This window comes from Myotis nattereri, assembly GCF_964212035.1.
Source record: "Myotis nattereri genome assembly, chromosome: 7".
In the NCBI taxonomy this organism is placed as follows: Eukaryota; Metazoa; Chordata; class Mammalia; order Chiroptera; family Vespertilionidae; genus Myotis; species Myotis nattereri.
Window position 1 is genome coordinate 21,901,015 of NC_138082.1, and position 21,021 is coordinate 21,922,035.

Consider the following 21,021-nt stretch of genomic DNA (forward strand, 5'->3'; position numbering starts at 1 on the left):
GACACCAGGCAGGACCCAGGCACAAGCTCTGTCTGGCCATTGGCAGGTGGCTCTGATCTGCTGGAGGGGAGGCTGGGCCCGGAGACCTTGCCCCAAACTCCAGAGTGCCAGGGCGGGGGGGTCACCACTCAGGACTCAGAAGGAGGAGTTTCTGAGCAGTAAAAGGCCAGGTCATTGTCCCAAGAGGTGACTCAGAGTCAAGGTGCAGAGATTAGATAGAGTCCAGGCTGTCATTTCGAGGCTGGGTCTGTGGGGCACCCTGATCTTTCATTCATTATGGATCAGTTCAAGGAGCACTCATGGAGGGTAACCCTGTGCCAGGCTGCGTGGTAGGCTCGGTGGGGAGGGGCAGCAAACCAGGGACAAGGACAGCTGGGGACCAGGTCCTCCGCCCTGGTTCGTATCAGAATCACCGGGGAGTTTTGAACGCACCCATGCCTCGCCTCTCAAAAGGCAGAAAATAAAGCACCCATGCCCAGGCCCTACCCCAGCCTAGTTAAATCAGGATCCCTGGGAAGTGGCTTGCCCACTGGAGAGTCAGTATCATTTAAAAGCTCCCCAAGTGATTCTGATGAGCAGCTGAAGTGGAGAACACAGTTACAAGTCAAAACCAAAAGTGTCATAAACGATACCATGAAAGAGCTTGGGAAGGGGAGGTTTCTCCCAGCTGAGCAGGTGGAGGGTGGTTCACAGTTGGGAGTTCATTCTGTCATTCATTCATTCATTCATCCATCCATCCATCCATCCATCCATCCATCCATCCATCCATCCATCTATTCATCCATTCATCCATCCACTCAGCCAACCACCCACCCGTCTATCTATCCATCCACCCACCCACTCAGCCAGCTAAGTGCTGCACTGTGCTACATGGGGAGGGAGGATTCAGAACTGAAAAAATAAACCTGACCCCACCCTTGTGGAGTCTACATCTTGTGGGCCAGGAGAACAGTGATTGAGGGGTGTTTGGGGGTAGCTGGGAAGGAACAGGAAACTGCTGCATACACTTTTTTATTGTGGTAAAACACACAACATAAGATTTGCCGTTTTAACCACCTCAAAGCCTACAATTTGGTGGCATTCAGCACATTCACAGCATTGCACAGCCATCACCCTCTATCTAACTCCAGTATTTTTCAACATCCCAACTGGAAACTCCGTACCGATAGCAGTGATTCCCAATTTTCCTCCCCCAACAGCCCCTGAAAACCATCGATCTCTATGGATTTGCCTTGTCTGAGTATTTCATATAAATGGAGTCATATCACACAAGCCTTTTGTGTCTGGCTTCTTTCTCTAAACATAATGTATTCAAGGTTCATCTATATTAGAACATGCACCGTACTTTTTGTGCTAAATAATACTCCATTGTGGGAATATGCAACCTTTTGTTTATCAGTGCACCTGCTGATGAACACTTGGGGTGTTTCTGCGTTGGGGCTATTGTGAATAAGACTTCTATGAACTTCATTTACAAGCATTTGTTTGAACACCTGTTTTGGCAATTCTTTTGGGTGCATACACTTTTCAGCCCTTATTATTCTTTGCTTTCTTTAAAAAAAACAACACCACACACACACACACACACACACAACTCTCTGATTTTTTAAAATCAATCTTTGATGAAAATTTTCAAAAAGAAAAATTATTTGAGGCTAGAAGGGCCTTAAGTGATAGGCTAAGGAGAGGGGGCTTTATTCAGAAAGTGATAGGGAGTCAGGTGTTTGAGGAAGAGAGTGACAAGATTAGAAATGAGTCTCAGCAAAAAAAGAAATGGGCCTGGGCCCTCAGCCAATCAGGGCCCAGAGTAGGGAGCCAAACCTCATCTCCCCACTCCTCCCCGCCAGCCCCCTGGCCTCTGGCACCATTGGGAGCTCTCAGGGCTGGACTGGAAGAGCAGCACCTGAACTCCAAGCGCTCCCAGCTCCTCAGTCCTTCCTCTCACACTTCTTCCCCCCTAGGCTCGTCGCCATGACCAAACTGAGCGCCCAAGTCAAAAGCTCCCTCAACATCACCACCCCTGGGGTGCAAATATGGAGGATTGAGGTGAGGTCTGCCTGGGTGTGGGGTGGGGAAGAGGACCGAGGGAAGAAAAGGCCGGGGATTATGCTTACTGTCCTCCAATCCTTCCCTCCAAGTGCCCCTCCCCTGTCCTCGGGCATGGCCTCTTCCCCTGCTCCTTTACCTCCTCCCCTCCTTATATCCCTTCTCCTCATCAGCTTTGTCATGCCCTCCTCCTCCCAGCTCTCTGCCTCTCCCAACTCCTGCGTTTAAGGGTAGAGGAAGCCGGGGTCCTGAGTGGTCCAGGGCAGCCCCTCTGACCTCCCTTCTCTCCCCAGGCGATGCAGATGGTGCCTGTTCCTCCCAGCACCTTTGGTAGCTTCTTTGATGGTGACTGCTATGTAGTCCTCGCTGTGAGTAGGGGCAGGTGGGAGAGGGGGCTGAACAGAGAGCAAAGCCCTCTGTGGGGTACGGGAGGAAACTTGAGGCAGGGGCAGTGGGAAGAGCTGGCCTGGCTTCAGCCCCAGACTGTTCTCACCAGGTGTGTGCAGGTGCCCAGCTTAGTGGCGGCTCTGTAGGCTCGGAGCTGTAAGAGGCTCTTCCTGCCTTTGGGCCACTGAGCTCCCAGCTGAAATGACCTTCTGTGGATTCATAGTCTCAGGGACCTTCTGAACTAGTAGAATGTCACCCTACTTGAGTCCACATTTCCCAAACTCACAGCCATCTTCATATCACCTTTTTGGTTTTGGCCACATCCTGGTACTACCTGTACTATTAATGCATTTGTATTGTTTCTCAAAACTTTTTAATATATATATATATATATTTATAATAAAACTTTTTTAATATATATATATTTGTATTCAGAGAGAGGGAGAGGGATAGAGAGAGAGAAACATTGATAAGAGAAGAACATCATTGATCAGCTGCCTCCTGCACATCCCCTACTGGGGATCAAGCCCGAAACCTGGGCATGTGCCCTGACCAGGAATCGAACCAGCAACCTCTTGGTTCCTGGGTCAATGCTCAACTGCTGAGCCACACCAACCGGGCATATAACACACTTTTAAAAATTAAATACATTTGTTTAAGAATATAACTCTATATCATCACTGAAGTGGAAAGCAATGTCCCATGTCCCAAACAGAAAGTAGCTATAAAATATTTACATAGTAATTTCATATATACATTTGCTTGTCTATCACCTAATCACCCAGGGACCTCTGCTGGTCCATGCACATCACTTTGGGAAATGCTGCTATAGTCCAGCTCAGTCATTTCCAAAGAGGAGGTGAGCAAGGCCCACTGGGGAAGCTGCTTGCCCCTTGTCTTGGAGGAAGAGCTGGTGCCACAACTCAGGGCTCATCCGTGGCCCAGGCTGCATGTGCATGGGAGACCATGCCAAGCAGGGAGGCGGGAGAGCGCTGTGGGAGCCCAAGGTCTCAGGCACATTGGACATTCCCTCTCCCTAGATCCACAAGACAGGCAGCAACCTGTCCTATGACATCCACTACTGGATTGGCCAGGCCTCGTCCCAGGATGAGCAAGGGGCGGCTGCCATCTACACCACGCAGATGGACGACTTCCTGAAGGGCCGGGCTGTCCAGCACCGAGAGGTCCAGGGCAATGAGAGCGAGACTTTCCGTGGCTACTTCAAGCAGGGCCTTGTGTATGGAGGGGCGCGCTGCAGGCTGGGGAGTGGGACCAGGGCAGGGGAGGCACGCCTGAGGCTGGGGGCAGAGCTGGAGCTGGGAAGGGAGCCTGAGGCTGGGGGGATCCCATGAGGGTGATTTCTTTTTTCCACTCCCCCAGCCCCACCTCTGCTGCTTCCTTGTCCTTGGTCTTCATCCTTCCAAGTGCTGTCTTTGGCTGCCCAAATGCTGCTCTGAAATTCTGTAACTCTGTGAACCACGAATGTTTGTAAATCAACCTTCAGGGTATTACATCAAGTCTTCCCTCTAACCAACTGGCAAATGACTGCTCCTTTCTCTGAAACAGGACTTTTACACTAAAAGCTCACATTCCAGTCTCTAGACTTTTCCCATAGAAACACATGGTCAGGAACCAAGTTGTTACTGGTCTGTGGTTATAGGCCAGGAGCTCTCCAGTTAGCCACAGTCCCCACCCCTCCCTTTTGTCTTGCTGCTCCCCTTCTTCCCACACTTACAGCAGTATTCACTCATTTGGGCATTTGAGCTGGCACTTCTTTTTTAAAGATTTTTTAAAATTGATTTCAGGGAGAGGGAGATAGAAACATCAATGATGAGAGAGAATCATTGATCAGCTGCCGCCTGCACGACCCCTATTTCGAGCCCACAACCTGGGCATGTGTCCTTGACTGGAATCGAACCTGGGACCCTTCAGTCCACAGGCTGACGCTCTATCTACTGAGCCAAACCAGCTAAGGCTGAGCTGGCATCTCTTCTGTCTTAGTCTGCTTAGGCTGACATAGCAAAATACAGAAAATACAAAAAATACAAAAATAGACTGGAAGGCTTAAACAACGTAAATTAATTTCCTCACAGTTCTGGAGGTTGGCAAGTTCAAGATCAAGGTGCCAGCTGATTCGGTTGCTGGTGGGGGCTCTCCTGCTGGCTTGCAGATGGCCACCTTCTCACTGTGTCTTCACCTGGTGAAGAGAACGAAACTCTCTGATGTCTCTTCTTATAAGGGCACTGACCCCTGACGTCATCTAAACCTCCTCTAAATCGATTACCTCCCAACAGTCCCATCCCCAGTCCATCCCACTGGGGGTTAGGGCTTCGGCATATGAGGTTGGGAGGGGACACAGTTCAGTCCACAGAATCTACCCTCTTTTCCTTCTCTTCAACCCCTGCCCTCAGAGTCCTGCGCTGTCCCTCACATTGCCTTTGAAGGACTCCCAGCAGGGGAGGGACTAAGGTGGAATGGAGCGGTCTAGGGAGCAAACTTCCAGGAGGCATTCACTGCCAGGGTCATGCAAATGCACGGACCTTACCCGTGCATGACCCTGAGAGGGAATGTCTCCTTAAAGTTTGTACCTGAGGTGCCTCATGCACTCATCCTAGCCCCAGCCCCAGCCCTCAGATGACCCTGCTTAGCCAAACACCCTGTCACACTTCCCAGCCCGCTCTCTGGGGTCAGCTCACCTCTCTTCTCAGGATCCGGAAAGGGGGCGTGGCTTCCGGCATGAAGCACGTGGAGACCAACTCCAGCGAGGTCCAGCGGTTGCTGCATGTGAAGGGCAAGAGGAACGTGGTGGCTGGAGAGGTGGGCATCAACCACAGCCCTAGGGCATGGCCTCCTGCCCCCCTCCCAGTTGGGGTGAAGGGCAGAGGCCAAAGAAGGGTGAGGGGCGGGAAGGCGATGGGGAAGAGATGTCGGATGATGGAAGGGGTCTGAGTGGGGTCTGAGCCTCCCCGTGGCTCTCCAGGTGGAGATGTCCTGGAAGAGTTTCAACCGCGGGGATGTTTTCCTCCTGGACCTCGGGAAGCTTATCATCCAGTGGAACGGGCCGGAGAGTAACCGCATGGAGAGACTCAGGGTAAACCTACCCATGCATCACCCCTCCCCCAAGCCCGACCTGCTCCCACCTGCCCCCACCTGCCCCCACCTGCCCTGCACACCAGCACCCTGCCTCCCCCAGACTTCTGTTGCCCAGCCGCCTCCATTTCCCCAGGCCTTCTCTCCGGGGGGCGGTGTTTGAAGGTGGATCTGAGTCTTCGTGTGTTTGGGGACAGGTGTGCATGTTGGAGTTGGCGTGTGTGCACCTGTGGCGAATCCCCTGAGATTTAATGGGTACCTGCTGTGTGGCACATCCTGTGCCAAGCGTTTGGGATCCACTGATGAATGAAGAGGCAGAGCCCTGCCCTGGCTCTGGCCTCCAGCTGAGCATCCAATGGAGGATGGGCATGAATGGAATAATGCAGAAGTGAGGGGTGGGGTGTACATCTGGGGATTCTGGGAAAGCTCCTGGGAGTTGATGAGGGTGGGGAGGAGAAGGCCCTCAGGCAGGAGAGAAATGGCTGGGGTCGGGGGGCTGCCTGAGAGTGAGTGGGGGTTCAGGGAGCTTGGAGAGGAGGCGAGCTTGTCTCATAGGGGCCTGTTATGTGGTCAAAATCCTGTGTAAGAGGGTTAGGATTTGTTCTCAGTGCCAGGAAGGCTGTTGAAGGCCACCTGACTTCTGAGTGACAAAGGGATGGAGGGGCTAAGGGGCCCAAGGAGCCCTCTGTCCATCAGGTGAGGAGGGGGCAGGTGCTCTGGCTCCTTGGCCTGGGAAGGTGGAATCCACTAGACTTGTGTGTTGCATGGGGGTGAAGAGAGAGGGGTGAGGCAGAACTCACTCTCTGCTTGAGCAGTTATAGGGCTGGACAGAGTCCCATTTCCTGAGATGGGAAAGATCAGGAAGCAACAGATTTGGGAAGAAAACCTAGAGTTCAGTTTGGACATCTTAAAACGGGACTCTTATGGAAGTTGGGTTAATAAGGTGAGAGCAGAGAGCTGGGCTGGAGACAGAAATGTGGGATGGGGTGAGATCGCCTTGGAGGGAGAGAGAGGGGCCTGGGACTCAATGCCCAGAACTGAACAGTAGATGTTGGGCTGAGGAGGGTGAGCCAGGGTATGTGTGAGGCTGTGTGTGTGTGTGAACATGTGGCCTGTTCACCCTCGTGTGTGTGTGTCTATGTGTGAGGACAGGAGAAACTGTGCTGTCTGCGTGTGTGGGTTTGTGCATATGTGTGTGTGCACAAGTGAAGCTGTGTGTGTATATGACTGTGTGTGTGTGTGCACAAGTGTTTGAGCATGCTATGGGGCAAAGAGACTGAGTACTGTGATCTTGAGAGCTCAGCTTTTGTCCAAAATTGTGAAGTAAAATCATAAATTTCAAACAATGTGAAAAGTGGAGGCGAGCAAGGTCCACCTGAAACCCCCTCTCCCAGCGGTTCTTACCTGGTTTCCCCTCCAAGGAGAAAAGCAGGGGGTGCCTCGCCCCTCGGGGCTGCCGCAGGCAGGCTGTGGTCTCGGCCCTGTCCCTGCTGGCCTCCGTGGGTCACCGGGCTTCTCCGCAGGGCATGACCTTGGCCAAGGAGATCCGGGACCAGGAGAGGGGCGGGCGGACCTACGTGGCCGTGGTGGACGGGGAGAACGAGAAGGCGTCCCCGCAGCTGATGGAGGTCATGAACCACGTGCTGGGCAAGCGCAGGGAGCTGAAGGCGGCGGTGCCTGACACAGTGGTGGAGCCTGCCCTCAAGGCCGCCCTCAAGTTGTACCAGTGAGTGCCCCGCTGGGCTCTTCCCAGATGGTGGGGGACTTCCTGGGGGCAGAGTGCCGGCTGAGGGCGTGAGCCCCCTGGTTTATGCTGTACCTTTGTCCCGCAGCGTGTCCGACACGGAGGGAAAGCTGGTGGTCAGAGAAGTCGCCACGCGGCCACTCACACAAGATCTGCTCAATCACGAGGTGAGAGGGCTGGACACCCCTCCCTAACCCCCTCCCCCCGCCCTGGCTCCCAAGCTTCCTCAAGCCAAGCAGTGTGGGGGGTGGGGTAGGTTGGGGGGCAGGGGGGTGGGGGTAGGGGGCCCAGGCGGGTGTGGGAGGGAGACTTTCTGTGCCAGCAGTTCCCCAGCCCGGCACTGCGCACCATCAGGCCCTCATTCTGGGTCTCTGTCTCCCACCTTTAGGACTGTTACATCCTGGACCAGGGGGGCCTGAAGATCTACGTGTGGAAGGGGAAGAAGGCCAATGCCCAGGAGAGGAAGGGAGCCTTAAGCCAGGCCCTGGTGGGCATGGGGTCGGGAAGAGAATGGCAGGGAGAGGGCAGAAGCTCAGACTGGGGCGTAGAGGCCAGGCGTAGACCCACTGGGGTCTGAGGGTCTGCTCTAGCCATCTGGAGGGCTCTCTGCACACCAGGGAGCCAAGCACCAGGCAGCTTGGGGGCCTCCTGAGGAGGTGGGCTCCTACCTCAAGCTGAGTTCAGAAAAGGGAGGAAGAAACATGGAGCCGCCCTTCCCACAGAGAGGGTGGGGTCAGCATGGGGCAGGGCCAGGTCCGAGTTTGGGGTCATTGCTGGGCTGGAATCAGTAACCCTAACTGACTTGGGGTCAGCGTACGGTTGAGGATTGGGTTCAAGTTGACAGTGGGGCTGACGGCCAGGGTTAAAATTGAGGTGGGGTCAAATTTGGTGTCAGAGTGGGCCTTGGGGCGGGGGTCAGAGGTAGGTTTGGGTTGGTGTCAAGTTTAGGATCTGGTTTGGACCTGAAGGTGGGGCCAGAGCAGGGTCAGCATTGGGACTAGGGTTGGGTTTCCGGTGTGGGCTTTGGACCCGGGGTAAGAACCAGGCTTTGGCTTGTACCAGGGGTTGGGGGATAGGGTGGGACACAGCCCCAGCCACCCCATCTCTCCCCAGAACTTCATCAAAGCCAAGAAGTACCCGCCGAGCACGCAGGTGGAGGTGCAGAATGATGGGGCCGAGTCCGCTGTCTTCCAGCAGCTCTTCCAGAAGTGGACAGTGCCCAGCAGGACCTCAGGCCTGGGCAAAACCCACACCGTGGGCTCCGTGGGTAAGGGCCGGGCAAGGCAGGGCAGGGCGGGCTGGGAGCCGGGAGTGGCGCCAGGAGAGCACCCAGATCTGCCTCCTGCCCTCCTTCCCAGCTACCCATCCTCGGTGTGCACTTTACCTGGTCTGTGCTCCCCAGCTGGTGGGGGGACATGAGGGCATATGGATAAACTCAAGAGCTGTCACAAATGGGAGCTGAGAATGACCTGCCTCTCAGTTGGAAGGGGCTTGTGTCTCCCTGGAAACCAAGTAGCTCAATCTCTCACCAGACAATATTGGCTGAGGGCAGGCTCAGTGCCCGGCACCTGGGGGAGGCTAAAAGGGCTGTCCCTCTCCTGGCTCCCCTGGGGTGCCCTGGTGAAGCATGAGTCTTAGGGACAAGGAGATCTGGCTCTGTATTATAACTCTGCCATGTGTAACCTTGGGTAAGCTACTGAATCTCTCTGGTCTCAGTTTCATCATCTCTAAAACGGGTCTAAGAATTATAGCTACCCCTCAGGGCTGTTGTGAGGGCCTGGGGGACCTCATCTATGCTTCCCTTCACTCCAGCCAAGGTGGAGCAGGTGAAGTTCGATGCCATGTCCATGCATGTCCAGCCTCAGGTGGCTGCCCAGCAGAGGATGGTAGATGACGGGAGTGGAGAGGTGCAGGTATGGCGAGGGGAGGGAGGCCTTGCCTGGGTGAGAGGGGTTGGTGGAGCCTGTCCCAGACCTCACACTCGCCTGGTACTGGCCTCAGGTGTGGCGCATTGAGGACCTAGAGCCGGTGCCTGTGGAGTCCAAGTGGCTGGGCCACTTCTATGGGGGCGACTGCTACCTGCTGCTCTACACCTACCTCATCGGAGAGAAGCCGCACTACCTGCTCTACATCTGGCAGGTCAGGCCCCGCCCACTCTTCCAGAGCACGGCCAGCTAAGCTCCTACCCCACTATACCCTTGCCAAGTGGCCATCCCCTTTGTGTTGCATATTCCTGGTGACAGGGAGCTCACCTCTTTTCCACTTTGGGACTGCTTTGGCTGTGCGATCCCCTGGCACTGAGAACCCCCATTCACAACAACCCTTTTCTCATTTTGGTTTTTTTTTTCCCTTTTGAGTCTCCCTTCTCATTTCCATGACCTCTTGCATTTTCTCTCCACCTGCTTTGTGGGTTTCTGTGTCCAGATGTGAGAGCAGGGAGGTGCTGGGGGTGAGTGATGTGGTAGCCATGATGTTTCCCAGAGAAAGGTACAGCGAGGAGGAGGGGAAGTTTGGGGTTAAGGCTGGGTTTCAGGTGGGTCAGGCTGGGCGGGGGCAGGGAAAGGGTTGGGTATGGGGCTGGGATCAGAACTGAAATCAGGGTCAGGTTGGGTTGGCTGTGACAGGATGTTAGGTGGGGAAGACAGTTGGGTTTGGGCCAGAATTGGTGATGGAGTTGTCGCTGAGGTCAGGGGTAGGGTCAGATTCAGGACTTGACCTCACCCCGCCCCTTCCCTTCTGCTCATCCCAGGGCAGCCAGGCCAGCCAGGATGAAATCACAGCCTCGGCCTATCAAGCCGTCATCCTGGATCAGAAGTACAACAACGAACCGGTCCAGATCCGAGTCCCGATGGGCAAGGAGCCACCTCATCTCATGTCCATCTTCAAGGGACAAATGGTGGTCTACCAGGTGTGGCTGCTGGACTGAGGCAGGGTGGGCGGCCAGGAGATGGGGGCGGGGATCTGTGATGGGGGCGGGGCTGTGGGTGAAGCCTGTTCTCCACAGGAGAGGACTGTTGAGGCTCCACCACTGACGTAGAACTGGTAATAGAAACACCACTCAGTGCTTTAAAAATCCATGCGATGAGCACGTAGCATGTGCAAGCACTGTTTCTCTCTGCACCCCAACTCTTCAGATCCTTTATATGAAAAAGGAAGTTATTTTGGCTAGATTTACCTAAACCATGGACTTGTTCAAATGCATGGGTGCCTTCCAACATAATGAAACAGACAGCTTTGCATTCATTTAAGCAACAATCTGTTTACTGAGAACCTACTAAGTACATAGCCCTCTGCAAAGCGCCAGGTGGGGAGAATGCCTGCTTATACTATTTACCATCTTGTTGGGAGAGCAGTGAGCTAGCAGCCTGTGGCACCATGTGGTTAAATTCCAGGAATATACATTGAATTCAAAGGGGAATGTGAATACAGTCATCTGGGAATAGGCATGGAGTTCCTGGTGGAAAGGGGGTTTGAAAAGAGTCTTGACATGGGGTCAGCTGAAGAGCTCAGCAGAGGTGCGATGAGGACATGCAGTGCAGGGGGCACAGCAAGGAAGGAGGCCTGGAGGAAGGGATCTGTGGGGGACAGTGAGGAGCTGGCCAGGGTAAACTGGAAGGTTTGGAGAGAGCAGAGTGAAGGCAGTTTGCACCCTATTCAGGCAGGGCCTTCAAAGGCCCCTCTGAAGGGCTAGGTTCTAGTCTATAGGCAGTGCGGAGCCGCTGCAGGTTTTTGAGCAGGGACATGTCATGACCACGTTTCAGAGGATTAATTTGATGTTATCAGCGGACCCGGAGGGGCAGGCAGGTCCTACCCCAACATCTCTCCCTTCCTGGTTTTCTGTGTCCCTCTAACGCGCCCTCATCTTTACTAAGTGACTTCTGCTTTCTCCTCACACCCTATAGGGAGGCACCTCCCGGGCTAAGAACCCGGAGCCGGAGCCCGCCACACGGCTGTTCCAGGTCCGAGGAACCAGCACCAATAACACTAAGGCTTTTGAGGTCCCAGCCCGGGCCACCTCCCTCAACTCCAATGATGTCTTCATCCTCAAGACCCAGTCCTGCTGCTACCTGTGGTGTGGGAAGGTGTGTGCAGGCCCCCAGCCTCAAACAGACCTGGCACAGGGTGGGAGCCTCTGGCTGTACAGGCCCAGCTGCCCCTAGCCCCGGCCCCTCCTCCGCAGCTCTGGGTCTGGCCTGCTCAGAGTCTCTGCCTCGGTCTGAGTCAGTCATTGTGTGTCTCTGGCCACCCCTGTCTCTCCCAGTACTGGTCTGTCTTTATGTCTTAGGCTCTCTCTCACTATCCCTGTGCCAGTCACTCCTTCATCTATCTCTGTAATGAGGACTCTCAGCCTCTTACAGTCCTTCTCCTGCCGTGTAAGGTGAGTGAAGCTTCTATTGCCTCCCCTGTCATTCTTTGGAGTGTCGAGGACAGAGGATGGGAGAACTGTCCCTGCGTCGGCCATGTGATCAGGGTCCTGATCCAAGAGAGCCCTCACAGCTCCGGAGCTCAGTGAATGTGGTGCAAGGGTGGGGGTCAGCATGGCACCAGAGATGGTCTCCCCAGTACATCCAGCCCCCCTTTCCCCAGGGCTGCAGCGGAGATGAGCGGGAGATGGCCAAGATGGTGGCTGACACCATCTCCCGGACAGAGAAGCAAGTGGTGGTGGAAGGGCAGGAGCCGGCCAACTTCTGGGTGGCCCTGGGTGGGAAGGCACCCTACGCCAACACCAAGAGGTAAGTAACTATGGGGTTCCTCTGCCTCCAGCAGGCATGGATTGAGGGCACCGTGTGCCAGGCCCCCAGGGCCACAAGATGAGTCAGGAGCAGTCAACACTCTCAGAACCTCTTAGACACAGGGTCTATAGCTGTGCTCGCACCATGGTCTGCCTGGGGCCTGGTGGGGTGTTTCCCTGGTAAAGAGAGGTCACAGCCAGAGGAGGCAGCCCAAAGGGCTATAGGTTTGCCCTTTGGGAAGATGTCAGAGCCCACCCAGTTCCTGCCCTTGGGGTTGACACAGGAGGGACCCAGATGCTGAGTAGTACCAGCTGTAAACGCTCTTTCAAATAGTTTTTCTTAAGAAGATCCATAACACCCAGTTCAAAAGCATAAGGTCATGTACTGGAGTAGCAGCAGGAAGGCTAGAAGGAAGGTATCAGAAAGAACTTCCTAACAGGACTAGAGAAGAGCCACTGGAATGCATGTCCAGGAAAATCAGTGGGAATTTCTCCCGTGGAGCCGTCTCAGACTCTTGGGAAGAGGGGGGACCTTTTGTGTGACCAGAGGAGAGAGCATTTTCCTAGGAGATGGGCTTTCCCTGTCGGAGTCCCTTCCTCAGAGTGCTGTGTCCTTGATTCTCCTCTCCCACGCCTTCCTCCTGCCGACACAATCTCTCTCCACCCGGCAGACTGCAGGAGCAAAACATGGCCTTCACCCCCCGGCTCTTTGAATGTTCCAACCAGACTGGGCGCTTTCTGGCCACAGAAATCCCCGACTTCACTCAGGATGACTTGGAAGAGGATGATGTGTTTCTGCTCGATGTCTGGGACCAGGTAGGACTGAGGCCTGGCCAAGAAACAGTGGCTTTAGGTTTGGGAAGGTCTGGCGTTTCCTTGGCTCCCATATATGTTCTTTCTGGGAGCAGTGTTAGGAACACAGGAGCCTGAGAAAGAGGAAGGCGGCCTGGAGGGGCTGCTGGGTGTGATGTCTTTTCCCAAATCCAATTTATTTCACGTGGCAGAGCAGTGTTTTTGAGGGCTTAGGCTCTGAAGTCACATATTTGCAGAATATCCAAGGAGAGAGCATCTGTCCAACCTCCTCAACTGCCCAGATGCAAAGTCAAGGCCAGATGTGCCTGTTCAAGGTCAGGCTCCTCGGTTGGACAGCGGAGCCTGGGTGAACCGAGGCAGAGCCTGCGGGCCAGGGGGACAGGGCAGACTGACAGCTCCGGGTTCTCACAGGTCTTCTTCTGGATCGGGAAGCATGCCAACGAGGACGAGAAGAAAGCCGCTGCCACCACAGTGCAGGAATACCTCAAGACCCACCCCAGTGGCCGGGACCCTGACACCCCCATCATTGTGGTGAAGCAGGGTCACGAGCCCCCGACCTTCACGGGCTGGTTCCTGGCATGGGATCCCTTCAAATGGAGTGTGAGTGGCCCTGCCCACCTGGTCCTTACAGCCCAGCACACCCTTCTCCGGTGGCTCTTCACGGTGCATCCTGAGAGCAGGGTGATAGATGACATGTGATATATTCGTGAAGAGTTTAGAACGAAAAGTAAGGCTGCAGTGAGCTTATGAAGCCCCCTGGTGAGGGTGAGGGTGAGGGCGAGGGCGAGGGTGAGGGAAGGAAACTCAGGCTGATGACAGTCCATTGCTTGTACACTAGTTTTAGTTCAAAGCTGTTATACATTATTGGTAAGAGCTGTACTGGCTACTTAAATTAACTAAAATGAGACAAAATTAAAGATTCAGTTTCTCACTGGCCACACTTTCAGTGGCTTAGTGGCTACTACCCTGGACAGCACAGGAAGAGGAACATTTCCTTCGTCACAGAATGTGCTATGGGACAGCACTGGTGGGTCCTCGTGCCAGTGAAAGGAAACGTCAGCTCTAACGTTCAGACAAATGTCCTCGTGGCACTAAATTCTAAGCAAAATGGGTCACACATGGGTCCTTCCTGAGAGGCAGTGATTCAGACTTCCACCGGATTTTCCTAAACTGGCCCCAGGGAGAAGCAGAAGGCAGGTCCTCAGATGGAACTCCAGCAAAGGTTTCTGCAGGAAGGAGGAAGGCAGTTAGAATGAGTGCTGGCCTGGTGGCTCTGAGTGTGCTAAGTTGGCACAGCAGACGATCTTCGATTAATTTCCTCAAATACATTTTAAAAAATTTAGTGGGCTGAGTTTAGTTTTGAGGATGGAGTCAGACAAATCTCAAGGTTGCAAATTCAGGTGCCAGAACTTAAATTCACATCATCAGTGTCCCAAGTCAACAACGCTGGCAGTCTCTCCTCGCCTCAGTCTGTGCTGGCTTCTCTCTCAGACTTCATTCATTCATTCATTCATTCATTCATTCATTCAGCATAACGGAAGCTCATGTGTCACTGTTGGTGCAGGTCCTGGGGATATGGAGATGGGGCTCCTTGGTCCCTTCTATTCTCTACTCCTTTGCGGCACGGTTCCCTCCAGGCTCTCAGAAGAGCCTCCCAGTTTTCCAGGACCTCTGTCCCCAAGTTGGGCCTTTTCTGACCTTCAGGGCCGATCCTCATCACCCCACCTCCTTTTTCAGGGGCCCCTCCAGCCCCCGCCTAGCTCCCTCTTCCCTTTCTCAGCCCCAGGCTGTAGGCCAGCCTTCTTTCAACTCTTGAAGGAAAATGGTCTTCTGTCTCCTCTGCTGAGAGCCAGGCCTAATTTGTTGCTTTCTTTATGTGCAGAATGCCAAATCCTACGAGGACCTGAAGGCGGAGCTTGGCAGCTCTGGGGACTGGGGCTGGATCACTGCTGTGAGTCTGGGGCAGGTGGCTGGGCCCTGAGTGGGCATCTGACCATGATCAAACCTGTGGGGGCTAAGAAAGCTCCAGAGAAGATGCCAGTGTCCTGTGCTTTCCTTCCCACCGTCTCCTCCCAGGCCTCATGGAAGTTCATTGTCTCTAGCTGTTTTGTCTTCTCCATTCCCTAGTGAAATGATTCTCACATTTTGTCATGCACAAGAGGCTGGGTGATGGGGAGCTGGGGGTGAGGGGAGCATATTAAGCTACAGATTTGAAGGTCTCACTCACTCCCAAAGATTCTGGTTTATAAAATTGGGTTGAGACCCAGGAATATGTGTGTTTTTCATTAGGGGCCCAGGGGTCTAGCTCATAGATGACACTTGGAGAAATGATTTCTCTGTTGTCACCCTTGGGATCCCCTCTCCAGGTAGAATAATTCTACCCTGTCCATCTTAATTCTACAGGTAGAATAATGCAACCCCGTCCATCTTTCAGCTAGTTACAGAAATGTATGTAGCCTGGAGGTCTGGGCCATGGAAAAGTGAAAGCAAAGCCTTTCCTTTAGGAAGTTCACAGGCTTGCAGGCGAAACAAAGCCAATGAGACTGGCAGAAATGTGTCCAGAACAAGGGAGTGATTTCCCAAGCTCACCAATATCATCAGCAGATAACATATATGGCTCCTCAGCCCCACCACAGTCTGATAACCTGGTGGCATTCATAAACCCTTCTTACTAGATTGATGGTACAGGCAGGAAAGTATGGATAGGTCAAGGCTATGTGACTTTACAGATGACAAGTTCACAACAGATAAGAGAGAGGGTCATAAATGTCTAAGATAGACCTCGGACATCTGGGGAGAGCCATGGAGACGCTCATATGGCATAGAATGAAAGAGTCATCTTTAACCACTGGCTTTGGTTGTATACACACCACCAAGCTTTGGCTTACACGTGTGTATATGTGTATGTGGGTGGGCCGGTGGAAGTGGGGTCATGGAAGGCATCTTGGAGGAGTGCCTTAGGATCAATGTTGACTTCAGAGAGAAAGGCAGCTTAGGAGGCAGCCACAAACCAGCTGAAGTAACAGTGGTTTCCTCTTCTCCTCTAGGAGATCACAAACCCTAAACCGGACGTGTTCAATGCAAACAGCAACCTCAATTCTGGGCCTCTCCCTGTCTTTCCCCTGGAGCAGTTGGTGAACAAGTCGGTGGAGGAGCTCCCTAAGGGTGTGGACCCCAGCAGGAAGGAGGTGGGTCAGACTTGAGGAGGAGGAAGAGCTGAGGCCTGTCCATTCGTTGGACAACACTAATGGACCCCCAGATTGTACCCTGCAGATGACCAGATGTTGGGGACAACCTGGTGAACAAAACACACCTGGTCTCTGCCCTCATGTGAAGTTACATCTCAGTGTGGGGAGAGGAAGGAGCCTGAGTACACTATTATTTAATTTGTGAAGATAAGTGCCATGAAGGGTATTATAAAAGGAACCTGGGTTAGTCAGAGAAGACTTCCTTCTGAAAGGTGAACAGGAATTGTCCAGGCAGAATGGGTTATTTCTGGAGAAGGGAACAGCATGCACGAAGCCCAGAGGCAGGGAATAAGCACAGGGTGGAGCAAAATGCCAGAGTGGTGACAGGGTGAGTGCCAGGGTGGGGCAGCTGGCCGGAGGGTCAGGGGTTGAACTGAGCAGTGCCTTCTATGCCACTTAGCGATGGTGGTGTCATCCTAAAAGTGGAAGGGAGCTGCCTGGCCGGCATGGCTCAGCAATTAAGCATTGACCTATGAACCAAGAGGTCACAGTTAGATTCCCGGTCAGGATACAAGCCCAGATTGCGGGCTTGATCCCCAGTGTGGGGCATGCAGGAGGCAGCTGATCGATGATTCCCTCAGCGTTGATGTTTCTATCTCTCTCTTCCTCTCCCTTCCTCTATGAAATAAAAAAAAATATATAGTGGAAGGGAGACATCATGGTTGAAGCAGGCAGATGCAGTCAGGTTTTTACTTTTAAAAGACTACGATGGCAGCTTAGTGAAGAATGCATTGGGAAATGGCAAAAGCAGCAGCCGGAAGTTAGGCTGAGAGGCAGATGGTAGCTTAGCATAATATGTGGCGGTGGGGAAGGTGATGATTTACAGCAGTGGTTCTCAACCTTCTGGCCCTTTAAATACAGTTCCTCATGTTGTGACCCAACCATAAAATTAGTTTCGTTGCTACTTCATAACTGTAATGTTGCTACTGTTATGAATCATAATGTAAATATCTGATATGCAGGATGGTCTTAGGCGACCCCTGTGAAAGGGTCGTTTGACCGCCAAAGGGGTCGCAACCCACAGGTTGAGAACCGCTGATTTAGAGAAATTATAGGTGATAAAATAAATGACACTTGGTAAGTACCGGATAAAGGCTGTGAGAGAGAGGGGGGAAATTGTATTACTCTCTGAGATAAAGAATAAAAACAAAAAAACTTTGAGTCAGAAAGAGCTTGCCTTAGAGGGTGATGTGAGTTCAGGGAAGCCATGTGGTTTGAGACACCTGGGAGACATCCGGGTGGGCAGGCAATTCAGAGGCGGTGCCCGGGGGCAGACCCAGCTGGTAGCTGCAGCTGCATGGATCCCCCGGGGCAGTGGTCGGCAAACTCATTAGTCAACAGAGCCAAATATCAACAGTACAACGATTGAAATTTCTTTTGAGAGCCAAATTTTTTAAACTTAAACTATATAGGTAGGTGCATTGTTATTAACTTAATTAGGGTACTCCTAAGGCTTAGGAAGAGCCACACTCAAGGGGCCAAAGAGCCACATGTGGCTCGTGAGCCGCAGTTTGTCCACCATAGCCCTGGGGGAAGAGTTTGGCAAGAACTTGTTAAAAACATATTTCTAATATTCATTCCCACTTCATGAAGATCCAAAATGGATTTCAAATCTAGCTTGATGGGGTGCTGAGGGGAAAAAAATTTATTCTATGTGTAGCAAACGATAAAGAAGTCTTACGAATGAATTAGGACATCCACTGAAGAGATACCTGATTTCTCCAAGAATATCCAAGTCTGTTAGGAGCTTGGGCCTGATATATGTGAAAGTGTATTGTTTCCAGAGCATTTACATCCTGCCCCTCACCTTGGAGACCACTTTCATACATTCTCTCTCAGATATGCCCATCTGTGTCTTCACTATAATACTGGGGTGATCCCAATGTATTATTCGTAATAATAGTATTATAAATATTATTTGCCCAGCCTCTAGTGCATAGAAAGTGCCCTATAAATGTAAGCTGTGATTATCATTGCTCTTCTACTCCTGAAAAAACTCAGGTCCAGAGCAGGGAAGTGACTTGCCTAATGTGATGTAGTTACTTAGTAGCAAAGACAGACCAGAACCAGGTCTTCTGAGTCCCACTGTTACCATCATATCAGGTGGCATAAAGAAAGGATTTCTAAAGGGAAGGGCAGCCAGTGTTACTGAACCAAGTGATTGACAGGAGGCTATATGGATTGCTAATTTTGAATGAAGCACATGGAACCAACACAACCCTAACAGAGTAGAAGCAGTCTAAGAAGTCTTTGAGCCTTTTATCTATCTATCTATCTATTTATTTTTAAAAAATATATCTTTATTGATTTCAGAGAGGAAGGGAGAGGGAAAGAGCGATAGAAACATCAATGATGAGAGAGAATCATTGATTGGCTGCCTCCTGCACGTCCCCTACAGGGGATCAAGCCCGCAACCTGGGCATGTGCCCTTGACCAGAATAGAACCTGGGACCCTTCAGTCTGCAGGCCGATGCTCTATCCACTGAGCCAAACCAGCTAGGGCCTTTGAGCCTTTTAAAGAAATCAGTTGTCTATTGCTGATTTTTATCATGGGAGTAGCATACATTCTTGTGGGAGAGCTGTGGGTTTAATGCCAAGTGGGGAGGGTGGGAGAGGTCTTCAAACCTCTGGCTGCTCCAAATTCCAAAGTGGAGCCAGTGACAGTGAACAATGGGATGGTGGGTCTGACTGCAGGCAGTAGTAAGAGTGTAATCTAAGTGTTTGAACACCAGTGAGTAAGCCATAGAGGCGGATGTGGGCATGGGTGAGGCCGGCAATCAGCTGACAGGACAGCAGGGTTCAAGAACAGGACCAGTGGAAAGATACAAGTCCACTGGGATGGGCAGTCTCTGCTATCTAGCCCGAAGGTCAAAGTCCAAAAGTCTCCACTAAGCTGCAGAGCCGGCCTGGGTGGGCCAGAGAGGGCACCTGAAGCCACTCACAGGCCAAGGATATTGCAGACAGCTGTGAGGGACCTGGCAGGGGAGGGGAAGCTACAAATAGACTTGGGGTAGGCAGCTCTTCCCTATTATTCACTGATGCCCAAACCACTCATATTTACTATTGTCTTCCAAAACAAGGCACTTCACTGCCCTGACTGTGGGGGTGGGGGTGGGGTTGGGGAGCGCTCCAGGAGCCTGGTGGCTGGAGGCAAATCTAATGACAGGCTAGAGAACTGGGGCATCAGAACCACCTGAACTTGAAATCCAGCTGCAGGTGTTTACCAAGCTGTTCAGACGAGGGTTCTCTGCGGGAGTCAGCAGTGTTCCCCACGCAACTCGCCATAATGGAAAAGAAACCCATTGCTTTCACTCCACCCTGTTTCCTCCTGGTGCCTGAGGAAGCAGAGATGAAGACTAGAGGGTGCTGTTTTATAGCAGCTTTAATTTGGGGTTCTTACTTGAATGTGCCTTGAGGATATTTAGCTGGCCCTAAACAATATCACTATCATACCAGCTGGGAGCAAAGATCATGTCAGGCAATCCCCTCATCTTATGGCTGAAGATACCCAAGGCCTAGAAAAGTGAATCCTAGCTGGAGGGTCACGGTTTGATAAGGAGGTAGATGTCCTTTCATATGTAATATTTTCATCTCCATAAAAGCATTAAAAAGAAGTGAAAATTGGCCTGTAAGAAATTTTCCCCATTAAGAAAATGTTTTTAAGAGGTAGAAACATCTATGAGAGAAACATCAATTGGCTGCCTCCTGTGTGCCCCCCACTGGGAATCCAGCCCCAAATCCCAGCATGTGCCCTCATAGGGATTCAAACCACTGAACTCTTGGATCATGGGAAGATGCTCAACCAAATGAGCCACACCAGTCAGCGAGAAATTTCTCACATCTTACAGAGAGGAAAACTAAGACCTGGAAAGAGAAGCAACTCTGTAACCACGCTAAGAAAGGCCCTGCTTATTTCAGGGCTAGTGTGAACTTGAACCCGTCAAAAGAAAAGGAGCTCCATCTATCTCATGTTTGTTAGCGTCCTTTTTATTATGCTCCCAATTCAGGGATCCAATTTCTTGGACTTACCCGCCTCATCCTTTCCCAGTCCTCCTAACACTGCCTGTTTTGCTCTTCATTTGATTTCTATACCACACCTATATGACTCATGGAAGCAAACCCTGGGGAAGAATGTGACCTTTGCCTTCTGGTCCCTGTTCTAGGAGCACCTGTCCGTTGAGGATTTCACCAAAGTCTTGGGGATGACTCCAGCTGCCTTCTCTGCCTTGCCTCGATGGAAGCAACAAAACCTTAAGAAAGCCAATGGACTATTTTAAGAGTAGCTGCGGTTGCAAAGCAGTTTCGTTTTATTACTGGTATTAATCCTTTACTTAATTGAAATTTTACTTGTACCTGTGAGCAGCAGTCTGTGGCAATGCTTCTGTTTACTAACCTATTCCTCCACAAAGATGATGCTTCCAGGAGGCTGTGGTCCCAATTTCAGCTCTCAAGAAGGTGGTTGCCATATGATTTCACTCATACGTGGGAAATAAAACTGAAACTCCTAGACACAGACAACACTATTTGGGTTACCAGAGAGAAAGGGTGGAGGGTACTACGGGGTAAAAAGAACCAAATATATGTGATGGAAGATGCACTTGAAACCTATATAATCTTATTAACCAGTATCACCCCAATAAACTTAATTTAAAAAAATGAAGAAATGAACCCAATTTCAGATTATGAAGGTATCTGTACCTACATGCTAATTGGGGCGTTCACACACAGAGGGCACTAAGAAATCAGCGGCTCTCAGTTCCCCTCCTTGCTTTAAAGAAATTGAATCAAATGTTATAATCATGGGCTCTGGAGTGAGTGCCATCACTCCGTTTTCTAACCATGTAAATATGTTTTTTTCAATTAGTTCACATTCAATATTATATTGGTTTTAGGTGTACATCATTGTGGTTAGACATTTATATAATTTACAAAGTGATCCCCTGATAAGTCTAGTACCCACC

General features: G+C 51.7%; 1 protein-coding gene across 1 annotated transcript; it reads left to right on the plus strand.

The window, feature by feature from the left end:
* Positions 1-1,680: 1,680 nt before the first annotated feature.
* Positions 1,681-20,709, plus strand: VIL1 (villin 1). The gene is made up of 19 exons (XM_081095371.1): positions 1,681-2,046; positions 2,340-2,414; positions 3,474-3,670; positions 5,142-5,250; positions 5,414-5,524; positions 7,047-7,249; positions 7,356-7,434; positions 7,656-7,754; positions 8,381-8,534; positions 9,080-9,180; positions 9,269-9,406; positions 10,017-10,175; positions 11,170-11,349; positions 11,855-12,000; positions 12,671-12,815; positions 13,224-13,412; positions 14,695-14,763; positions 15,860-16,000; positions 20,224-20,709. The coding sequence occupies exons 1-19, from the start codon at positions 1,774-1,776 to the stop codon at positions 20,335-20,337; spliced, it is 2,682 nt and encodes an 893-aa protein (XP_080951497.1). The 5' UTR covers positions 1,681-1,773; the 3' UTR covers positions 20,338-20,709.
* Positions 20,710-21,021: the final 312 nt, after the last annotated feature.